General features: G+C 36.9%; 1 protein-coding gene across 1 annotated transcript; it reads right to left on the minus strand.

The window, feature by feature from the left end:
• Positions 1-288: 288 nt before the first annotated feature.
• LOC113415297 (sodium/hydrogen exchanger 9B2-like) lies at positions 289-19,774 on the minus strand. Its single transcript, XM_087962597.1, has 11 exons — positions 19,700-19,774; positions 17,535-17,655; positions 14,423-14,632; positions 13,530-13,672; positions 11,811-11,938; positions 10,904-11,079; positions 9,002-9,108; positions 6,638-6,787; positions 4,340-4,448; positions 2,944-3,080; positions 289-726 (listed from the first exon to the last, which is right to left on the minus strand). Exons 1-11 carry the CDS (start codon positions 19,772-19,774, stop codon positions 499-501), a joined length of 1,584 nt encoding a protein of 527 aa, XP_087818723.1. The 3' UTR covers positions 289-498.
• Positions 19,775-21,485: the final 1,711 nt, after the last annotated feature.

The following is a 21,485-nucleotide window of genomic DNA, read 5'->3' on the forward strand; positions in this document are numbered from 1 at the left end:
TAAGTTGATACATAATAATGTAGAACTGAGTTGTGAGTTGTCTCATAAAAAAGGCCCCAAGAAACTTTTCCTTTCCTTTGAAGGAGAGAATAATTACAACAAATGTCACTTTCAGTGCTAACTGTAAAGTTTCTTAAACCACTAAACAAAGCTTCAAGAGTTCTGGAAGACAGATAAATGAAATACACAAGTGGCAAGAATATTACTTATTTTGCTTGAGAAAGCAAATTTAAGATCCAAGCCTTCTGTTTTGAAAATGATTTTTTTTCATCCACCAGGAGAGTCCATAAATACTGGGCAGAAATGCTGAGGATATTATATTTTTATTATATAAAATACAAGGTTGATCACAGGTTTGAAAACAAAGCATCATGCAGTACTATGATTTTATTGTTGCTCACACAAGGAATAAATGTTTAATTTGATCCATAATTACATTTTCATTTCTTTTCTGTTTAATCTCAAACATCAGAGTTAAATCTGAATTTAAAATAAAGTCTAAGTTTTCTCTTCTGGTGAAAGACTGTCTATTGCTAGGTTATCTTCATTGCCTTTGGTACTCTTGCGGAGAAGTCTGGGTCCAGCCAGTCCAATTATCACAGCTCCAGCAGGAGCGGTGATCAAGATTGCAAGGAAAGCTATTGTCAAGATGTACAGGCCATATTTTTCTAGCACTTTATCTTTGTAACCTCGTGCTGTATCTAAGGCAACAGAACCAATTGCAGCCTGCAAACAGATTTTTTTTTTAAAAAAAGTCACTGATCTGGGCTCATATATCGCATTACATCATGGTTTCTATAGCCATGATTGGTTGATATGATTGTTGTTATGATTCAAACATCACATTATGGCATAAAGAGAAATCACAATATTTGAGTTCACCTACTGGGCTACCAAAAACCTAGACAAAGTAGATCAGCACACTTAGTGAAGCAGGTTTCTCCATTGCACCTTAAGTTTATGGGAGAACTTTCTTTTTTCCTGTCTATCAGCAGTCAGCCATATCCCTCAAAGTTCTCCTATTTGGAGACCAATGCCTCAAATCTTGTTTGCTCGGTTAAGACTTTTCTCAGACAGCTTCTCATTGTCTTCTATATTATTCTAGCACAGCATTTCACAATTGGAGTATATCTTTCTGTGTGCTTTGACTTCCATAATACTCCAAGCAGCATGGCCATTTCTGAGAATTTTAGGAATTAAACTCCACAGATTTGGAGGCAGTTTAGATTGGAAAAGATTCTCTACTCATCAAGAGCATTTGGAAACTTGCAGCATGGCACCATTTTAAATGTCTAACACCCCAAATAAACTCAGTATTCTGATGCTTCAATCCAAATAAAAATCTTATACATGTTATGTTTCAGACCAGTATATTTATACCTGAGAAGTATTGTATTTCTGGTGGCCTCAGTTATAAAATAAAAAAGCTATAATGGACATGTCTTTATTTGAAAAAAAATAAGGGTGATCAGTTAGCGTTCTTACCTTATGGACATAATGATATGTTTTTAAAGGCATACTTATTGGGTTTTTTGCCACAAGAACCCAATTAGCTAAAGTTCATAATGACTATATCAGACTCCCAAATGCCCTTATGTGTGTTCCTTTTGAGGATGTTTATATCTACTTGGGAGTCTTCAAAAAATTTGATTGGCTACATGAGGCTTTGAGACTTCTTTGGCTTTTAGGTCTACTAAAAAAGTTTAAATTACTAAGATCAATGGTACTTATTCTAAATAAATGTGTATACAACCTCAGTTTTTAGTAGAAAGAGTCATGATACTGTTTATTGATCATAGTGAAAAAGAGCTTTAACCATCTATCTCATAACCATTATTTCTTCTTGCTTATACCTAGGACTGAAGGGTGTAGTTGTTTCTCTGTTATTGACTTTAGTTCAAAGACTATGTCACTTTCCTCTCATCAGTACTGCATGATAAATTAATTTCCTTGAAATTGAATTTTTATATTTCTTGTGAATTTCCTTTTCTAAGCAGTACTGTGGATGAAATGTATCAATGCATTTGTATTTAAATATATTTTCTTAACAGCATTGATAAACAATTAAATAAAAATGATAGACAAATAACATGACTACCATATTTGCATAAAAAAACATAAAATGCTATAAAACACTCTAAAACTGTAAAGGATTAACTGTTGCGAATAGCCAGCATTGATACATTGGAAGAAATAACTTTTGTCACAGGTGGTGTAGAAACCATGTAGGAAACAGTGTGTGTGAAGTTTCCCAAGAATGTCCTTGCCATAATCCAAAGGGCCTCCTTGATATCAGTCTGCCTTACCTGACTCAAGCGCAGGAATTCAAAAGGAAGACCATTATATTGGAACAGGTGCAAAGAAATGTTTGGATCCCAAAGCAGGGCTGAGGGATATATTGTGGCCAGGCAGAAAGTATCTGCCAGAAGACAGCAGGTTGACACATACCGAGTTCTCTGTGGAGTTCTCTGTGTTCTCTCTTCTTTTCAAACACGCAGCATTCACAACATATACACACACTGCAGTGCTGCCAGAGAATCCCAGGCAAGGGAAATCTGTCATTTTCAATCCAAGATAAGAACTTTTCACCACTTTGTTCTGGAGATCAGGAGTGTGCAGCAATTGGCCTTCCAGATCATATTGAACTATAAACCCCCCAATAGATTTGTAGCCAGCATAGTCAGAGGTATAAGATAGTCAAAGTTTAGTTCAGCAGAGATGATCTATTCTTTAATGTCAAAATCAACTGAAGGCCTATAAGCTTTTAAAGTTTCATCATCAGTCAAGAGTCGGTACTTCTGAGTAGAAGAGAATCATTCTCATATTTTCTCTCTTCCCCACACTACCGCACTCTATCCCGTATTTAAATATGTTTACATGTCTTCATTGGTGCAACTCCCTTGTTTACATAAGGTTCGGGTCGAATAAGCAAAAATACTCTACCTGGACAGTTGCTTTGGGGATCCATGCCAGTGCAATAAATATTTTTTCCTTCCAATGAAAGCCAGAGAAACTCACCAACAAAAACGTAGCCACAATTCGAGCCATTAAAGCTAAAAACATAGTGGACAAACAAAGCCCTGAAGTAGAGAGAGAGACTTAATTGTTACGCTTGGACTGAGATAATATTTATAAAAGCAAATGCCAGGCAATGATAATTTTCACCATCATACTTGTCTTGGAAAACTATTTTATATACTGAAATCTACTTAAACTATAATATTTATACAAACATTCATCTTGGGATTCTTAGTTGCCTCAGTTAAATAATTCACAATATATATATAGTTATATATATATTGTAGATATATATATATATCTACAACTTTACAAGCACAACTATAATGATGTGGGAAAATACCCAAACAAAGCTGAATAAATTTGGGGCTAGCCTACTGCTGTGCCAGAATGTTTTTTTTTCTTAATCCTGATTGCTTGGGAGTCTTGGTCTGTGTTTATTGGTCTTGGAGTTTGCTGTGTTCTGCTTGATTGGTGTTTCTAATATCTTCTGTCTGTTTTGTGGCTTTTTTTGTCTTGATTGGCTGGCAACATTGTGTTTCCTGTATTGGAGGCTTTTAGTGCGGCTTGGCTCCGAGTAAATGGACGGCTATCATTTATTAGGAAGCTAGGTTTCATCTGGGTGCCTGGTTGGGGTGTGTTTGAGCTGGAGGTATCAGGGGGGATCTGTTTGTGCCCAGATGTTTGCCTGGCTTGTGGTGTGGAGATTTTTTTGTTTGTAAGTGCAGGCTTCCAAATAATTGACAGTCTGGTGGAATCATCTCTTCTATTCATGCTTTCAGGTCTTTTTTCAATCTCTATGGCTTCTCTGATAATTCTGTGGCTGGGGTTTTCAATAGTGGCTAGGGTTTTGGTGCCATTGAAGTCAATGCTATGACCTGTGGCTTTCATGTGTTGGACTAGTGAGGAAGTGTGTTCCAGCTTTTTTACTGCATTTTTGTGTTCATCCAGGTGGGTACTTATTCTTCTATTGGTCTGTCCAATGTATGTGGCAGGGCATGATGCACAGGGGACTTCATATATGCCTTGGTTTTTCAGGTCAGACCTGAAAGCTATTCATCAGGAGTGAATAAACAGAGTGTGTATAAACAGAGTTTTAGTTGCATGACCAATAACATTTTTTTAAAAAAAATAAGTTTTCTCCATGGAGAAATATAAGGGTGTTCTGTTTTAGAAGAAGCACTCAACTATACAATATATTGCTATAAACAATAATATAATTTTAAATCATGGTTCATGGTCCATTCTGACTAAGATTCTTGTTCTTCTCATAAGGAAGCCAGGCACAATATTTCGGAATACCTCTTGTATGCAAACTTACCAACAGTTTCTGATCCAAGGGAAGTAATGGAGATTTCAGCTCCGATTAGTCCAAATAGAAATGGTTGGGACACTTGCCATGCAAAAGTAACAACATCTTGCACTGCTTTCTACAAGACGTAACAAAAAAAAAAATAGTTTTACACCAATACTGTAAGTGTTAATGGTACTCATGCAGAAGAGTGGCATATCTTAAATTTAACTTATCCAAGCAAGATATCACTTTTCCTTTTCTAACGCTAGAAATTGGATTCTGCCATTAATTATGAAGAAGTACCATCATCTTTCAAGGACTTAAAGAAGCCTTTATGGTAATTTTCAAGAATATAAAAAATGTAGCACTAGAAAAAAATATTTCAATATCTCAAAGGCCAAAGTAAGTTATTATGTTTGAAACAGATTGCCTTTATTTGTCTATATATCAATTTTTAATTACATCTCTTCAATTTGGAATTCTCCAATTTTAACAAATGATGACTTCATCTGCATCAAGCCAGCCATTGCTGTAGCCCCTGCCTTATGGAATGTTTTGCTCTTGAAGATTAGAATGGTTCCCAACCCTGTTGGCTTTTTACAAAGCTTTAAAAACTTGGTTATGTACCTGGGCCTGGGGTTCAGAATGTATTAAGGGCCCAGATACTTGACTTGGCTTTACAATTAGTTTATTGATAATTAGAGCTGCTTTTTGAACTTATTTATTTTGTGGATATTTTTATTGTTTTGATTTTTTTTTAATGGTTTTGTTTTATAATTTTAGAATTATAAGTCATTTATTTGAGTTGGACAGCTACAGAAATTGAATAAATAAATAAAACCTCACTTCTACCCTCCAAAAAAACACAACAACCCTTCCCTGCCTTATTATAGCAAATGGTTTCAACTGTTTACATGGGGATAAGGACGAATCTTGTGTAATGTTCCTGTGAATCCTATTTGTATACGAAATCTTGAACCTCTGGCTTCTACACTGTCTGACAATCCTGATGTGGTTCTCAGAATCCTGGAATGGATTTGGACTATTCTTCTGTTAAAAAAAACCACTTTAGGCAAGTTTCTGTTTTGGTTACATTTTTGATCACTGTTTTATTTCTTCAGTCTTGAAGTTAAACTGCTAATCACCACAGCAATTGTGTGCTTGTGATTGAAACTTGAAACAGCACAAGTTGCCTGGCAGCAAAACAAATACCCAACATTGCTATGGACCACAAGGATAAAATATGTAATTAGGAAAAAAAACCTGTATAACTGTTACCTGACCTGCCCGTTCATTATCAATTCAAATAAAAAATGCTGAAATTGTTTGAAGATTAAATAAGATAGTGAATAAAATGTGCGTGTGTATCATAAGCTGACACACAATGTGTGTGTGAAATAAGCTGACAGTACATATTTGGTCTAAATCAGTAAAAAGAGAAATTGTTTGATTGTTATCAAATCATGTGTCACTTCCTAGTCATTAATGGATAGATTTTCTCCAAATGATTTTCTGTTAACTTGGCTTTTAGGTCTTTCGCTGTTGTCATTAAATTTATCTACCTTCAAATTAGCCTGGTCTTCAATTCGTCTTTTCCAGTCCCTATACTGAACAGCTACTCTGGTAAGACTTGGAGAATGAGTGTTAATGGTGTGTTTGAAGCCTCACTGTAATGTAACCAATAAAGTTGGCTTAACAAAATTATTTATGTGCTGTATGTCATTTAGTATGAGGCATTTACCTGCCCAAGATTTACCTGCTGCAAGAGTTAATATCAAAATAAGAAAAAGGCAACTTTGCTTCAACCCCAACTTTTGGAGTATACACACATTTGGAAGATTTGCTCTCACAAAACAGCTTCCCCAGAAGGCACGATCAATCACAAGCATGTGCTTACTAGAAGGCAAACTGTAAATGTTCTCTTTACAATCTCAAGGATGTGATTTATATATACCAGGATACTTTATCCTTTTTTTTTTTCCTGTATCCATCACCATGAAGCACTAGGCTAGGCCACTTACCACAGTTATTTTCTCAGTATAACTATGTATGACTCCTACATGAGCCCCAAAGGGATTCCTAGAAATATTGGGTTGGCACACTGTTAGGAAACCGTCAGCTTTCATTCAGTTTTTTAATTGCAAGAATCTGAAGAAATATACCTTGATCCCCACACTGAGACCCATGGGCATCACATTACCTACCTTTGTCCAAAACTAAGACTGATCAGTCGTGTTAAAAACTACTAGCAACCTATAGTTTCTATTTTTCAGAATCAGGATCAGAATTGGGATTTTGATGTGTGGTTAGTAAGACAATTCTCACCTTTTCATTAGACCATGCCATTCCAGCGAGAAATGACAAAACAATGACACAGAGTCCTCCAGATCCTGGAAAGCCAAAACGTTTGCTGCATAAAAGAGAAAATGCTGACAAGCCAATCACAAAGAAAGCTCTTTTCCATACAATGGATTTCTGAAAGGATAAAAATGGGGGGGAAAATTATAATTGCTGGAGTGCAGCAGGACAAAACATGTTGTATACTGCCTCCCGGTGGTCAAGTAAAGCATATATCTAAGGGATGTACCCATATAATGAAATAGGCTGCCCCTGCCCTGGGCAATGGGATCATGATGTAATTCCAACTTCCTTTCCAAAGTCTGGGTGTTGATAAGAAAGTGTATATTATCCCTATAAAACTCAAAATGAGATACCCATAATGTTTACTTGCTTGCTGGCAGGAAATCCAAATTTTCAGTAATAATTTACTGCTATTCACATGTGCAGAGAAACTGAAAAAACGGAAAGTTAAAATATACTATTTTTGTGGGTATTTGGCTACAAGCAGTCAGAGCTCTCTTTTTAATATTTTAAACAATGGCATGATACAGTGTTGCATTTAAAATAACTTGGGGATCAGAAAATGTAATGTTTTCATAGGGCCCTACCACCAATGATAGGAAAGATCAAAAAATTACAGTGGCTCTGCATCTTTTCAGTATTATATACATTATTGGCTCCTGAAGTTACCAATACTTCCAGATATCTTGTCATCATTTTTCTTCACTCATATGTCTTTTTTTACCAGTGGTTTCTTTTTCTTCCCAGAAAAAGAAAATATATTCAGTAAAATAGAACAACTACACAATGCTTTTGATCAAAAGCAGTCCCTCTGGAAGTACTCTGGGACAATATTTCTCAACTTTGGCAACTTTAAGATGGCTAGACTTGAACTCTCAGCATCCTGGCGGGGGAATTCTGGACGTGAAGTCCACCTATCTGAAAAGTTGTTAAGCTTGAGAAACACTGCTGTAGGACACAGATAATTTCCATTTTATCAATTTTCAATCATTCCTACTTTATAAGAAATACATCTGTATCTACAAATCAGGAAGTTAGATAATTTTAAACCTTTCTCCTAAATTTCCCCAATAACTGATAATCATACCCTGCCATTAGTCAGGCTAAGCCTTATCAGTCTTTCAGTCTGCCCAGCTGAGAAGTTCTTAGTACTCTTACTCTTGATCCCAGGTCTAGGGGAAAAAGGATATTTTTTTCTAGCCAATGTCCAGTAATATCAAATTTAACAGTTTTGTGCCAATCCTGAACCTCAAGAGTAGCTATGTAACTCTGCAGTCTTGCATGTGGGATTCAAATTTTTTTACTACCAGTTCTGTGGGCGTGGCTTGGTGGGTGTGGATACTATAAAATCTCCAATCAGAGATGATATTTGCCAGTTCTCCGAACTACTCAAAATTTCCGCTACCGGTTCTCCAGAACTGGTCAGAACCTGCTGCATACCACCTCTGATGTGGGGAATTTTTAATGAAAAATTTCCTTAAAAGTTACTCATGGCAAATCTATAAAATGAAGTTATTTAAAAAATGTAACATATGGAAAATAAGCTAAGGCAACACACATATAGTCCAAATAAACTTCATTTTTAAACCAATATAATCATCCCATTGAAGGACTACTTTAAAAAAAATCCCTTTTTATGACCCTGTTGAAGGGTCCCTTAATTCAGGATAAAGTTGGGGTGATTGGATGGAGCTATGCGTTTACTGGTCGGATACCCTTCCTGACACCATGTGGAGTTCATAGCAGATATTTTTCTTAGCACCCTAGGAGAAAAATATCTGCTGCTACCTAGATTGAACTCTCAACCTGCTCAGTTGAAGGACTAATTACTATCTACTAAAATAAGGTCTTACGTTTCAGAATATATTCATTGCAGAGCAGATGTTTGAAAAGTGATCATCTGGACCTCTTAGGGAGAAAGGTCTTTTTTGTTCCTCCTTTATTCTTCTCTTTGTTTTTCTCTCCCTCTTATACTCATCTCCAGTTTTATAGCTGATGTTAGCCACTTTGCAGGGACTTACTGTTGCTTTGTCTCTTCAAAAACAATATCCCATCTGTAATATCCTAGGTCTAACTGGCATAATAGAGTTTAAATGTGTGCTAAATCTACTTTCCAAATCCTTGCTGGGATAGGAACTTTTTGTCTACTTTTCATCAATTCTACATTTGTAAAAATAGGATTACAATACATTTTGGAAGGAATAACTGAATTTCCTCTGTTCCAGTTTCTCAGAATGTGCTCAGTTTATCAGGTGCTTTTACTGTAAATGCAGCCTACAAAAATGTGGGCTTTATTACAGAATATTTTCCCAACAGTATCGTTTTTACCTGATCCTTGCTTGGAAAATATGTAATGAAAAATCCTAAAAGGCAACCAGCACCTGCACCAATAACAACTTCCACCAGGCCACGGAAGATACTACGAAGGGTAGAGCCTATGAAAAAGAAATGGGGAAAAAAGTCAAGGAGATATTTTAATGTAATTTTTAAGTAATTTTAAAAATGCAAGTAAACAATTTCTGCAAAAATTTGGAAAAATATTAACTACCAAAGGTTGTGTCGTGCAACTAAGATGAGTGACCATATAAATGGTAAAAATAATTAAATAATGTTAGGCAAGCAATCAAATTACAACCCCATAAGATATGGTAGCATTGCCTCTAATCAGCATCTAAAAACCAGATGCATGACAAGTGAAACAATCAGCAACAGAGGGCTCAAAAGATTTGAAGAAAAGTCATTCAGACTTGAAGAAATGCTGTTTTCTCTTTTTTCAATTTCCATAATAATGTGGCTTAAGAAATATTTCTCTAATAAAAATATTTCCTCACTGATTTCTAATCATGTTATGAATATGCTCTGGCAACCTTTTGGATTGTGTCACATTTGCATTAGATTGTCGCCTTCTCATCCTCACCCCATTTGGGAAAGAAAGCCTGGTCTCTTGTATACCGAGGACCAGTTTCTTGGGTCTTGGATATTTTTCTCTCCTACTATTGGTTTTTTATGTCCCACAAGGGAAAGAACTGAGCAGAACTACCAGTGCTATAGTATGGGGGAATCCCTTCAGTTCTGCAGGACATTCTTCTGCTTTATTACATAGTTTCCAGCTGTTGATCATGTTCTATAGTTTTCTTGTTTTCTTGTGACTGTGGGCTTATTGAGTTTTCAGAATTGAAAATCTGAATGACAACTAAAAACACTGCCAATGTGACAGTGCTAAACAACTGATCAACTGCACAGCAAAGCAGGAGAAGCTTTGTTAGATTTTGAGGAAGATTCTCCCATTTTATCATGGTGGAGCTGCTGGGTTTTGCAAGAGCCAGCTTCTGAGCATTATAAACAGGTGTGGGATTCTACCAGTTCGGACCAGTTTGGGTGAATCGGTAATTCCAGTGAGCATTTGGCCCCACCCACCCACCCCTGCTCTTTCTTGTGCTTTATTTCTTTGTTTTGGAGCACAGCTGATTTGTGCCGTAGAGCAGTTTTGCCGCGCCTCAGCTGTTTTACTCATCAGGGCTGCAGTAGAGGGTAAATATCATAGCTAAAAATGGGCTTTTTGAAGGGGTGGGCATGTGCGTAAAACGCCCATGCACGCCCAAAGCACATGATCACTGAACCGGTTGTTACACTGGTTGAATTGCACCACTGATTATGACCCATCTATTTACAGTCACTCCACAAAAACAAATGGAGTGGATAAGCAGAAAGCAGAAAACCAGTGAAATCAAGTTACAAAAGTTGACATTTGCATCTACATTTTGGGACAGACTATAGATTCCTGAATCTAATAGAGATCAGCCATTTTGTTTGTAAAAAAAGATTATGTCAGTTAAGTATTGTATACAAGAGACCATTTTATTTTCTAATTTTTGTAAAACAATCCTGAAAAATTACATCATGAAAATCTAGGGGTTAAAGAGACTGCAAAAAAGAGTTGTGAGGATTATGAATATCATGAGTTACACCACTGAATTATGTGTGTATGATTATGTGCATTTCTGATTTGACATGTTACATCTAAATATCGCCACAATATATGAAAAAGGATATCTGTCTTAGGGTTTTAATATTCTACTGATTTAATTTTTATCATTGTTTTGTGTTCTTCTAAAAAATAAAGATGCTACAAATAAATCTTACTGCCAATGTTGGCTTTTAATAATTCACCTTCCACCTTTCAGTGGGTACATGTTCTGTTTCATCAGTCTTAGAGTATAGGAATATTACCTGAGGAAAAAGCCATGCCCAAGAAAATGTTAAAGCCTGTGATGGCTACAATGTCATCTATACTGGCAGCAGCTATTAGTAAAGTTGGAATTCCTTGGTCTACACCAAGACCTTGTCTTTGTAACATCAGCATTGAAAGCACCACAACAGCTGGAGATACAGCACCTAGAACAAATCTGAAAAATGTATACAGTATTGGGGCTCATCAGTTCAATAAATAATATTCAGCCATTGTTAAATATGTTAAGGTTTGTGGGAGGCAGCAGAATATAGATGGTTAAATAATGTATTGGTTGAAAGATCACTCTCTTTCTCACAACAATTCAGAACAGGAGTGTCAAACTCACATCGTCATGGTGGTGTTACATGACATATCGTGACTTTCCCCCCTTCACTAAACCGGGCCTGGGCGTGGTCAACACGTGATGCATTTGGCCTGCAGGCTGCGAGTTTGACAGCCCTTGTTTAGAATAATAGAAAACAAACACACAATAAATAAAAATGAGGTGGGTATGGTTTCCTATCACAACTGCACTATTCACTAAATACTCTGAATATTCAAAGCATTGTTATGATCCCCAATGGTTATGATGGGCCTTTCTCAACTTGTATTGGCTGAGGATTAAAAGAGTTGTAGCCCAATATGACTGGAAGGGAAGCAGGGTGAGGAAAATAAGGTCTTAAAACTGTAAAAGAACTAAAGTTTCTAGATGCATCAGAACAAGCAAGAGAACATCCTTTGCCTGTTTCATCCCAACATGAAAGTGGCTTTGGGTGTGTCAACAAGGAAACTGCAAGTATTGGGCTCTGGTTTACACCAATTGTATTTATGAATGGAAAATAAGAAGTATATATGGTAAAAGGAAAAGAAATACTTGGTGCAAAAAGAAGCAGGGTCACCTCTTACCCTAACATAAATCCCCATACCCATGGGAATTTCATTATAAAGTGAGATATGACTGCTGCTGAACATGCCTCAGTGATGCAGGGTCCTATGCATAGTCTGAAACAGACAGCTTTTAATTTGTTCAGAGCCTGAAATACAAGAATATTACTCATCTTAATATTGCTCATCTTTAGTGCCAGGAAAAAAAATATTCCAAGATTTGCTAATATATTGACTGGGTTTACACTTGAAATAAACCATATTTCTGGTTTAAATCCACAATTTCTAAAATAACCCCCTTGCACTAGTCTATAAACCATGCTTTAGAATGGAGTATGTAACTCCGTCTTGGAGACATAATATAATGTAATTTGAATTTTTCAAATTAGAACAAGATTTAAAAAATACTTTTTGGTCACAAATTAGTTCAAATTAGTCACAAGATTTAGAAAGTACCCCCAAAAAAAAAACATAAAATGGACCAAATGTGGTAAGCGTATTATTGTTCTAATAAAGAGTGGTTCCTCATTTTTATTCTTAATTTAGACTAGCAAAAACTTTAAAAAGGGATACTGCAGGGTAAAAATTCTCATGTAATTGTCAACATAACATGAAGTTTAAGGACATTTTGAGCCCAATCCAAAATACTTTTTTGTGCCCTATGTATCTTCTGGAAGAACCAAGAGCAAACTATTTCTCAAGATATGACCATAATAGAGCCTGCCCATTATGGTCCCATGTTGTAATAGCTATTAGATGAAGGGTCTCACCTAATGATCCCTCTATCCCTGCTCTCCCCAATGAATCATTAAAGGAATGTGTGGGTCATTAAGCCAAGCAAGGGTTGACTCAGGAGTGGGGGAGGCCTTTAGAGGCCAGGCAGAAAGCCAGACCCATCTGCCCTGGCCCTCCCAACAACTTCCCCACCCTTTGAGACACCCAATATTCTGGTTGCCACCCCTTAGCCCCATAGACCTTTTCCCACTCCCACTGGATCCCCCCAGTCCTTAGGTCTGATTTCTCTAATGTGGCCAAAAGCCTCTCATATTTTGGAAGTCACCCAATCTTGGGGTTGACCCTTGAGGGAGCCTTTGTCTTTGCCTTGACTTGAGTATTCATCGGTAACAATAAAAATCTTCCCTCATAGTGAACAAGGACAATTTTCAGGATGATTTCAACAAATACGCAATCTGTCTTTATTCTCCATGCTTTCAAGGCCCTTTCAAAGGCTTCCAATCAAGCCAATTAAAAGTAAGAAAATGGTACAACAGGAATAGTGAAAGCACTTTCTCATTTTTTTAAAAAATGAAGTGGTTGGGAAGGGAAATTAATCAGTTGAGTTAAATAAGCCCTATTTCTAAATGTGTGTGTTTAGGTATGCAAATGCACACACTCTACACACTTATACCTAATCTAGCTATGTTTCAGTTTTTATTTTAAGTTTTTATTAGCATGTGGGAACAGTATGATCCAATCTAATTTTTTCTCTTTCACAGGCATAGCAGGTAGGAAAGAAATTCCTCCTGGGTGGCACTATTCCAAGGATAATTAATGTTAATTATCTGAGAAATGTTAATCTTCCTCTTTCTTCATATTCTGTTCCATTTCTCCCCATATCTGTGTCCTCTATGACTCAAAGTAAAAAAATGGAGCTATGTACTACACGTTACAGGTTTTCACTGTGTTTTGCTATTTGTAACAGGAAATTTTGAATTTCTTAAGAAGCCTTTAATACTCTACCTTTGCGTCAAGGCCAAGACCAGCTAGAGACAAAATAATTGAGAGGGCAATATTTCTGAATATAACTCCCCAATATACTTCGATCACGATCACCTGACTGACATATTCAATATTTCTGATGAGGAATCCAGCAATCAACATACCTAAATGGAACAGTGATAACACCTGATTAATTCTTTCAGAGATCCACATAAAATCTGACAATGATGTTTCATTTTCTTTGTTTATACAAATACATATCTTTTACAAAAGTTTACCCTTTTTATAGGGGTTTAGGAGAGGGACAGACGGAGAATATTGCAGGAAAAATAAATACAACAAACCAATAAAAATAATCAAGGTTCACAGCTTCAAGGATAAAACCACAGACCTGTTTCTCAGCCTTTGGGAATCCCATTCAAAAGCTGAAGTTGTACCCCTCTTATATGTCAACGTGATACAATAAAGTAGACAAGCAAAAGTCATCTTAATAATACTTAGCTTGATATGCAACAGCTAAGCTGATTAAGTTTTTTCCTTTCATGCAAATGTGTTAGAAAACCCTGCTCTTGTTAAGGTCTCCCTTTCTGCAGCTGGTCACAAGAGTTGGCATTGAGGGCCTATAAGATGGTAATTCCATAGGCCAGGCTTGTTTGGCAGTCTACTCATTATAACCCAGAACTAACTGCAAAAAGCAGAATCGATCCATAATTCTCAACATCTATTGCCCCTCACAAACAGCCTTCTGAAAGATTGAGTACATGAGTGATCCAAGAAATTAGCTTTCATAACAATGGTTAATACTTCTTTATAAATTGAAAGTAATGTTTAATAATTTGAAATACTAGTCTGGAAGAATCCAGCCTACCTAATTAGAATGAAATTGGCATGCTATTTGTTGACATGATGCTTACCAAGAAAAGGAGGTAGAGGAGGCAGTCCCGGTATTTTAATTCGCTTCATAATTTTGCCACCAATTACTGAACAAAAATAGAGGCATACAATTCCGAAGATGTTCCCACCAGGCAGACTCTCTTCGCCTGTTAAACTCCAAATTAGGCCCCAGATCACTGCTCCTATTGCCACTAGGAAAAGAAAGTGGGGTGGAGAGGAAGGAAAGAAATGTTAAGTATGGGACTTATCGATATTAAGAAAAGAGAAAGAAAAGTATGGGACTTATCGATATTAAGAAAAGAGAAAGAAAAGTATGGGACTTATCGATATTAAGAAAAGAGAAAGAAAAGTATGGGACTTATCGATATTAAGAAAAGAGAAAAATCATCTGTAGGAGATGGAAGCAAAATTTATTCTTGTACTTTTCCCTATTTGTGATACTATTTTTGAAATATTATTATACACATTCTGCCTTACTTTCATTTATTTTTTTCCAAATGTTATTGTTTATTTCTTCTGGGGGAGAGAGAGTATTTATTTGAAAAGTAGAAATGGGGGGGGGGAGAGAAAATGAAAAATAAATTAAAATTAATAAAATATAAGGGCAACTCATACATATCTCCATGTAAAGATAGTGCTTTACAATAGAGTTTCAGTAAATAATGATCATATTTTCTTACAATATTGCAAGAAACGTGAAGAAGTCACAAGAAACATCAGAATTTTATTTCACAGAATAATGGAGTTTATAAATTTATCTTTTCAATCTTGAATTTATTTATTGATTGATCACATTTATGCAGTACCTATCTCACTATCTAAATGACTCTGGGCAGTCTCTTAGCAATATGAAGTATCCAGGGAATTCATTTCTGTTGTCCAGTTGCCAATTTCTGTATAGTAATTTTGTAATTCAGAATATGAATATGAACAAATTAAATTAAACCGTGCCTCAAAGTAAAATTAAAGTACATAGTGGCTTTTCCCCAGAATGTTACAATTTTTGAAGATTGAAAAAACTTGTATGAATTATTACATCTTGAACAAAATGATATACTGATTCCTTTTCTGTATGAGTATAATGAAGTCCAGTATGGCTGAAACATTTTTGAAACAAACATCTATTTAATTTTTTTTATAGATGTTAAGACACTTTGCTTTGTTTAACCAAGCATGAATCTCATATTCCTTATTCCATTCAGTCTCTAAAATGTATATATCAAATTGATCTATCATCAACATATATTAAAACACTAATTGTAATATCATAAACATCATTTATTCATAACATTATTCTGAAATGTTGCATATCCCTGACTTACTTTTTAAATTGTTACAAAAGGAAAGGAAACATTTGCCTGGACTACAGCAGGAATCTATCCACCTGTTTGGGAGGCATGAACCATGCAATAATTTAACTTTAACTATTACCGTATTTGCCGGCGTATAAGACGACCCGGCGTATAAGACGACCCCCCACCACCACCGGAAACGCCCTCCAGAAATCCCCGGGGCTGCAGCGGCAGGGCAGAGTGCCAGGGGCCGTGGGAAGAGCAGGAAGGCTGCAGCCTCGGGCGGAGCGAGGCGAGCGGGATGAAGCGGAAGCGACGCAGGGGATCCAGGAAGCCAGAAGCGCCTTCGCTGCGTCCAACAAGCATCCGAAAGCCGGCAGTGGATATACCGGCGTATAAGACGACCCCCCCACTTGGAGGCATGTTTTTCGGGGCAAAAAAGTCGTCTTATACGCCGGCAAATACGGTACTTTCCCCAAATTCAGATAATTCAGTCACAACTAGGTGACAATACCCTCGGTGTCAGTAGAAATTGTGATAATGAAAAAATGATAAAATGTAAGTCACAACCTCACACAATAATTTTAGTCCTTTCATTATTGCATTCCATAGTTGAATGGACATAAATCAGTTGGATAGTTTGCATCATAATGTCATGACCTTATTCTTTTCTGTGCCTTCTCCACATGAACAGTTGAAATGAGAACACTACCACTCTAAATGTTAACCATGTGTTAATGTTAACTGTGGAATGGGAATCCAGCATGAGAAACTATTGTTACTGTAGAACAAGCTCCGTGAGCCTTCTGCCCTTCAGGGAGTTTGAGACTATGTTTTCAACAGAGAGTCCTAATCACAATGCATCAGAAAGGCACTAAGTCACAAAATGTCCTTTAGGACAGAGTTCCCCAACCTTTCGGGCTTTGCAGACTTTCCAGCTTTGCAGGGGGGGAGGAGAGGGGATCGTTTCGTGCGAATGGCCAGCAAGCACACCTGTGCATGCATGCATGCGCTCAACCACTGCTCATGCACATGGGGATGGCACATGTGTGTGTGCATTCAGCTACCATTTCTGCAGCCCAATTGCAAACAGTTCATTGCCCACTAGTGGGCTATGACCCAGAAGTTGGGGACTCCTGCTTTAGGGTAATTAGATTTCTTTTTTCTTTGCTAATAGTTAATGTATATAAGTAAGATATATAAATCTGTGTTGACCATTCCAACATGTTAAGTACCTTCTAGTCTGAAGATTCACGCAATACAAATTATCATACTAGGCTGGTTTTTATTTTGTTATTATGCAGTGACAATGTTATTAAGCCATGATGTTCAGCTCACAAGAGTTCATGCAAAGCCAAAACTAGATAGAATTTTGAACCGGTAAGACATGTGATTTCATCTTTCCCTCCACTACTTCAGTCCTGACAAATTCGTCTCTATCGTCTGTTTCTCCTGGAGTGAATTTGGGTTTTCTCCATGGTTCCCTTATATTTTTCCAGAGTAATTTTTCAGAAAGTTCCATCAAGCAAAAGGAAACTTTAAACAAGCGATTATCCCTTATATAAAATCTTAAGCTTATATAAAATCTCAAGTATTATAGGATTAATTGGTGTCAAAGCAAAAGAATTCAAATAATTTTTAATTATTTGATTCAATTTCTTTCATCAATGCAAACATGGAAATCATGTTTCCTACTGGAAAATAAGAATAATTTTAAACTGTAAAGTCTATTTTTGAAGAACTTTTAGTACAAATAAAAAAAAAGGTCTAAAATTAATGCAACTAATGGCAACTAATGAGGGGGTCAACTATTTTTGCTTTTGACTTGTGTTTTACATACCGTTTGTTATTATTTGGGCAATAACACCTTGAGGAGGACAAGTACATAGCTCCTTCAGTTTCTCTTGAATCTTGGTCTCAGTCTGTACTTGCTCTCCATTGGAATCCAAAACACCAGCTTCCTGAAATAAAATGAGGAAACATTCTCAACAGAATTAAATCTCAAAGAAAAACTGCTATAACATTCTCAGTTGTTGGTTGCAAAATGTCAGAAACATCTTTTATAGAGTCATTGCTGGCAGGTTTTTCTTTTGGTTTTTATATCTTTATTTAATGGAATTATAGGCCACCAGTTCAAACAATGCGATTCTAGATGGCTTACAGGAAAAAAGCAAATAATAACATCTATTTAACATTTACATGATTATTATTTTTTTGCAGAATTGTTAGTTTAGAATACATTATCACCCACAAGATGATAATAGTTAGCTGTACTTTTTTGACCCTATGATCAATGGGGAATGTAATAGGAATTCTGATTTAGAGCCTGCAGGTTGTCAGGTCTGAATGGGGAAGAAAAAGATTAGCAAGCAAGATGCAATGGCTGTCAGTTTAGAAGCCTACTGATTCCATAGTAGAACTTAGTAGGAGGTGCAGTCAGAGGAAGCCCCTGTCAGGGTAATGACGATTTAAGAGCTGACCAGCTGCTGTAAGGCTGTAAACCAAGATGATGACATAAGGATGAGTCAGCAGGGTTACTGCCACTTTAAGAAGCTGTCTATATAAAGGCCATGAGAAGGCGTATCTCTCTCTCCTCCTGTATCTCTCTCCTTGTGTCCTGACTCCATTGTAGAGTTCTCCATGTAGAGTTAAGAAGATTGATTGCTTATTAGGTACTTGACTACCATGTATATTACTGCATATGTCTTGTATATAAACTATAGTTAAATGTCTAAGTTTCTGTATGCTATGTTTTGCTCCTGGATTGTCTCATAATAGTAGTCACTCTGCAAACGCTTTGACAGCCCCCATGCAAGTGTTCTCCATGCGAGTATCCCTTCTCTGGAATAGCTAGCTTTGAGACAAGGATGAGTCCTACTTTATGGTCTTTTGAAATCTGGCAAAAACCTGGCTTTTTGGCTGCCATTGTAATTTAATATTTATTATTATTCTACATATTAAAAAATAACTTTCCCAGCATCCCCCTAGATTGAGATAAATGTTATAATTAAAGGAAGAAAGGACTTAGCTATTTGTTGGAACTTTTAAACTGCCCCTCATCTCAATGTAATTATTTGTAAATAAATAAAAATCATAAGCCTTTTGGTCCAAAGAAAAACAAACATTGAGCTCTTAAAACATTGGGACAAACACTTGTTGACATTAAAAAAAAAACCTGTGCAATGTCTTGTCCCTAAATAGGTGCTTTTTAAGCAATAAAGTTGCATGCAGACTGTCCTCTATTTAAATCACACAAATTCCCAAAGATAATGTTTGGCCTCCTTCACTACAAGTTTTGCTTATTTGGCTTAACAGCAGGGGTGGGATTCTACCAGTTCGCACCTATTCGCTAGAATCAGTTGTTAACATTCTAAGCAGTTCAGAGAACCGGTTGTTAGAAGAAATTACTGGCCTAATCCTGTAAGGAAGGCAGGAAGGAAACATTCTGGTGTTGCTTACAGAAACTGCCTCTCCGTTAATCCTTATTACATTCTTGGCAGGACTAGACTTTCTGTCTCTGGAACTTCTCTGGAGTTTTTTTTTCCTCCTTTGCTGGTACTTTGCTTGTGTGGAGTGACCATTCAAAGTTACAATGACACTGAAAGAAGTGACTTATGACCCTTTTTCACACTTATGACTGTTGCAACATCCCCACAGTCATGAGAGGCCAGGAGAGGAGATGCGTGCCTCAATACAAGTGATATTGAGTTGACCACGCCCAGCCAATAACATGACCACCAAGCCATGCCCACCAACTAAGCCATGCCCACAGAACCAGTTGTTAAAAAATTTGAATCCCACCCGCTTAACAGGAATTATATATCTAGATGCAGGATAATTTCATTTCTTTAACTTTACTTTTAATAGCTATATCAGGAAGAAAAGAAACATGACAATACTTATCTTAAAGTTTAACCATTGAACCCTATGTAGAAGAAAGACATGTCTTATTTTGTATTAATTTCTAAACTATCAACACAACTATAAAACTGCCATTACTATTACCTGCATTGGATAAGCTTCATTTCTTGGTTTTGAAGATATGTTTTTGTTGTCTGCCACAGGTATTTTCTCTGACATAGTTCACAATCTAATTTTGTAAAATAAAATGTATTTTATTTTAAAAATTTAAACCCTCTTGCTTAGTTTTTACTTCCCAAATGAAATTGGATTAAGTTTAGAAAAAAAAAACATGAATTGGAAAAATATAACCATCAATGATATCCTCTAAATCATTAGCCCAGTGTATGTGCCAGAGTTCATGAAATGCTATGAAGAAGTTACACAATACTCCAAAAGAACGGTTTAACTTTTTGCACAAAATTTTAATATGAACCACCAAAACTAAAGTATTCTTTTAACAAACAGGGAACTTCTATTTTTATGAAATATTCAAGATATTAGAGCAGACAAGGCAAGATATTCTGAACAATATGGGTAATTGTCTGCTTTACATTATTTACTATTTTACTATTTTTTAAAAAATAAAAAGATAACATAGAAACACCTCTGCCACAATGAATATTTTTAAATATATTTTCTTGAATATAACCTCAAAAAACTGAGGGCAAGTTTTTTCTGAATGATGAATTATAGCACTGAATTGCCTATCTGAACCCCTATGCTCATCATCTTAATAATAATATTTACCTATTTCATCTTATTCCCAGTACAATTAACATGTTTATGATTGGAAGCAGAGGATGATACCTACACATATTGGAATTAACTCCTGACTTCACGTTCAATTTGGTATTCACGTTTTTGGGATAGAGAAACTTCGATTCCTCAAATTACATGTGCCCTAAATTTGTTCCTGATTTAGGATAAACTCCTATAATGTAGAGCTCTGGCTGGGGATTATGGTGAAAATCAAGCATAGATCTTTGGATGCAAAGATGCTTTTCCAAAAGGCAACTGGACTTTGTTGTTGTTTTTTCCTTTGAAAATGATTTGTTTTTCTTCCAAGAAGTTTCTTCAGTTCGTGGATAAGAAGCTAAACGTTTTCAAGAAAACAACCGAGAAAGTTCAGTTTTGCCTTTTGGAAAAGCGCTTTTGGGACAACCATGACCTGGATGGCTAAAAATCTCCATAACAACATGGATCTTTTGATTTGGGGGAAGGAAATCTGGAGTGGGAGAGGATTTATATATCTCAGAAAAGCAAGCTGGTTGTATTCTCATCGGACGTTCACAAGACAATAGGGTTGTTTTCCATGTTTATCTTCAGAAATAGCATGCGGCGGACTGGACTTACTCATCTCGCTAAACAGCCTCGGGGTTTAGCCTTTCTGGTTTCCTAAACTCTGGCACACGGCTTAAGGGGCTGTGGGCGAACCTTTGCAACTGGCTTCTAAATCCCCCCTTGAGGGCGTCCCGAGGCCCCGGTCTGCCTCTCGGAGGTCCGTTACAAAAGTCGAAGGTAGCGCCACTGACCCGTTAAACGTCCCGAGCCACTATGGGGACAGAAAACCGTGTTTAAAACAGAGGCAGCCTCCTCACTAAGGCTGGTCTGGAGCCGGGGAAAAGTGGGAGGCGCAGGGACGGCCGAGGACTACAAGCTCCACCTGCCGCTCCGCCGCTCTCCAAACCAGAAAAGCTGCCCCAACTTTTCTCAGCTGCCTCTGAGAAAAATAACGGTCTAGAAATAACGGTCATGCCTGTCTGCCCACCCGCCGAAGGGCACCTGGTTCAACGGCGCTGCGGCGGCGCTCAGCAGTGGGGAGGTGTGGGGGGGGGGGAGGTCTGTAATTGCCCTGCAGCAAGAATTGCCCCAATTTGCTTTCCTCTGT

The sequence above is a fragment of the Notechis scutatus genome, chromosome 4 (genome assembly GCF_049901735.1).
Source record: "Notechis scutatus isolate UNSWTSFEM ecotype Mainland chromosome 4, rNotScu1.2, whole genome shotgun sequence".
Taxonomy (NCBI): domain Eukaryota; kingdom Metazoa; phylum Chordata; class Lepidosauria; order Squamata; family Elapidae; genus Notechis; species Notechis scutatus.

What these genes read in the sequence shown, in the direction of transcription:
- LOC113415297 (XM_087962597.1), bottom strand. Translation starts at nt 19,774, where the DNA reads ATGTCAGAGAAAATACCTGTGGCAGACAACAAAAACATATCTTCAAAA. An exon ending in GTCTTGGCCTTGACGCAAAG is followed by an intron (nt 11,939 to 13,529) that starts GTAGAGTATTAA and finishes CTTGTATTTCAG; the next exon opens with GCTCTGAACAAATTAAAAGC. An exon ending in TCCCCAAAGCAACTGTCCAG is followed by an intron (nt 727 to 2,943) that starts GTAGAGTATTTT and finishes ATCTGTTTGCAG; the next exon opens with GCTGCAATTGGTTCTGTTGC.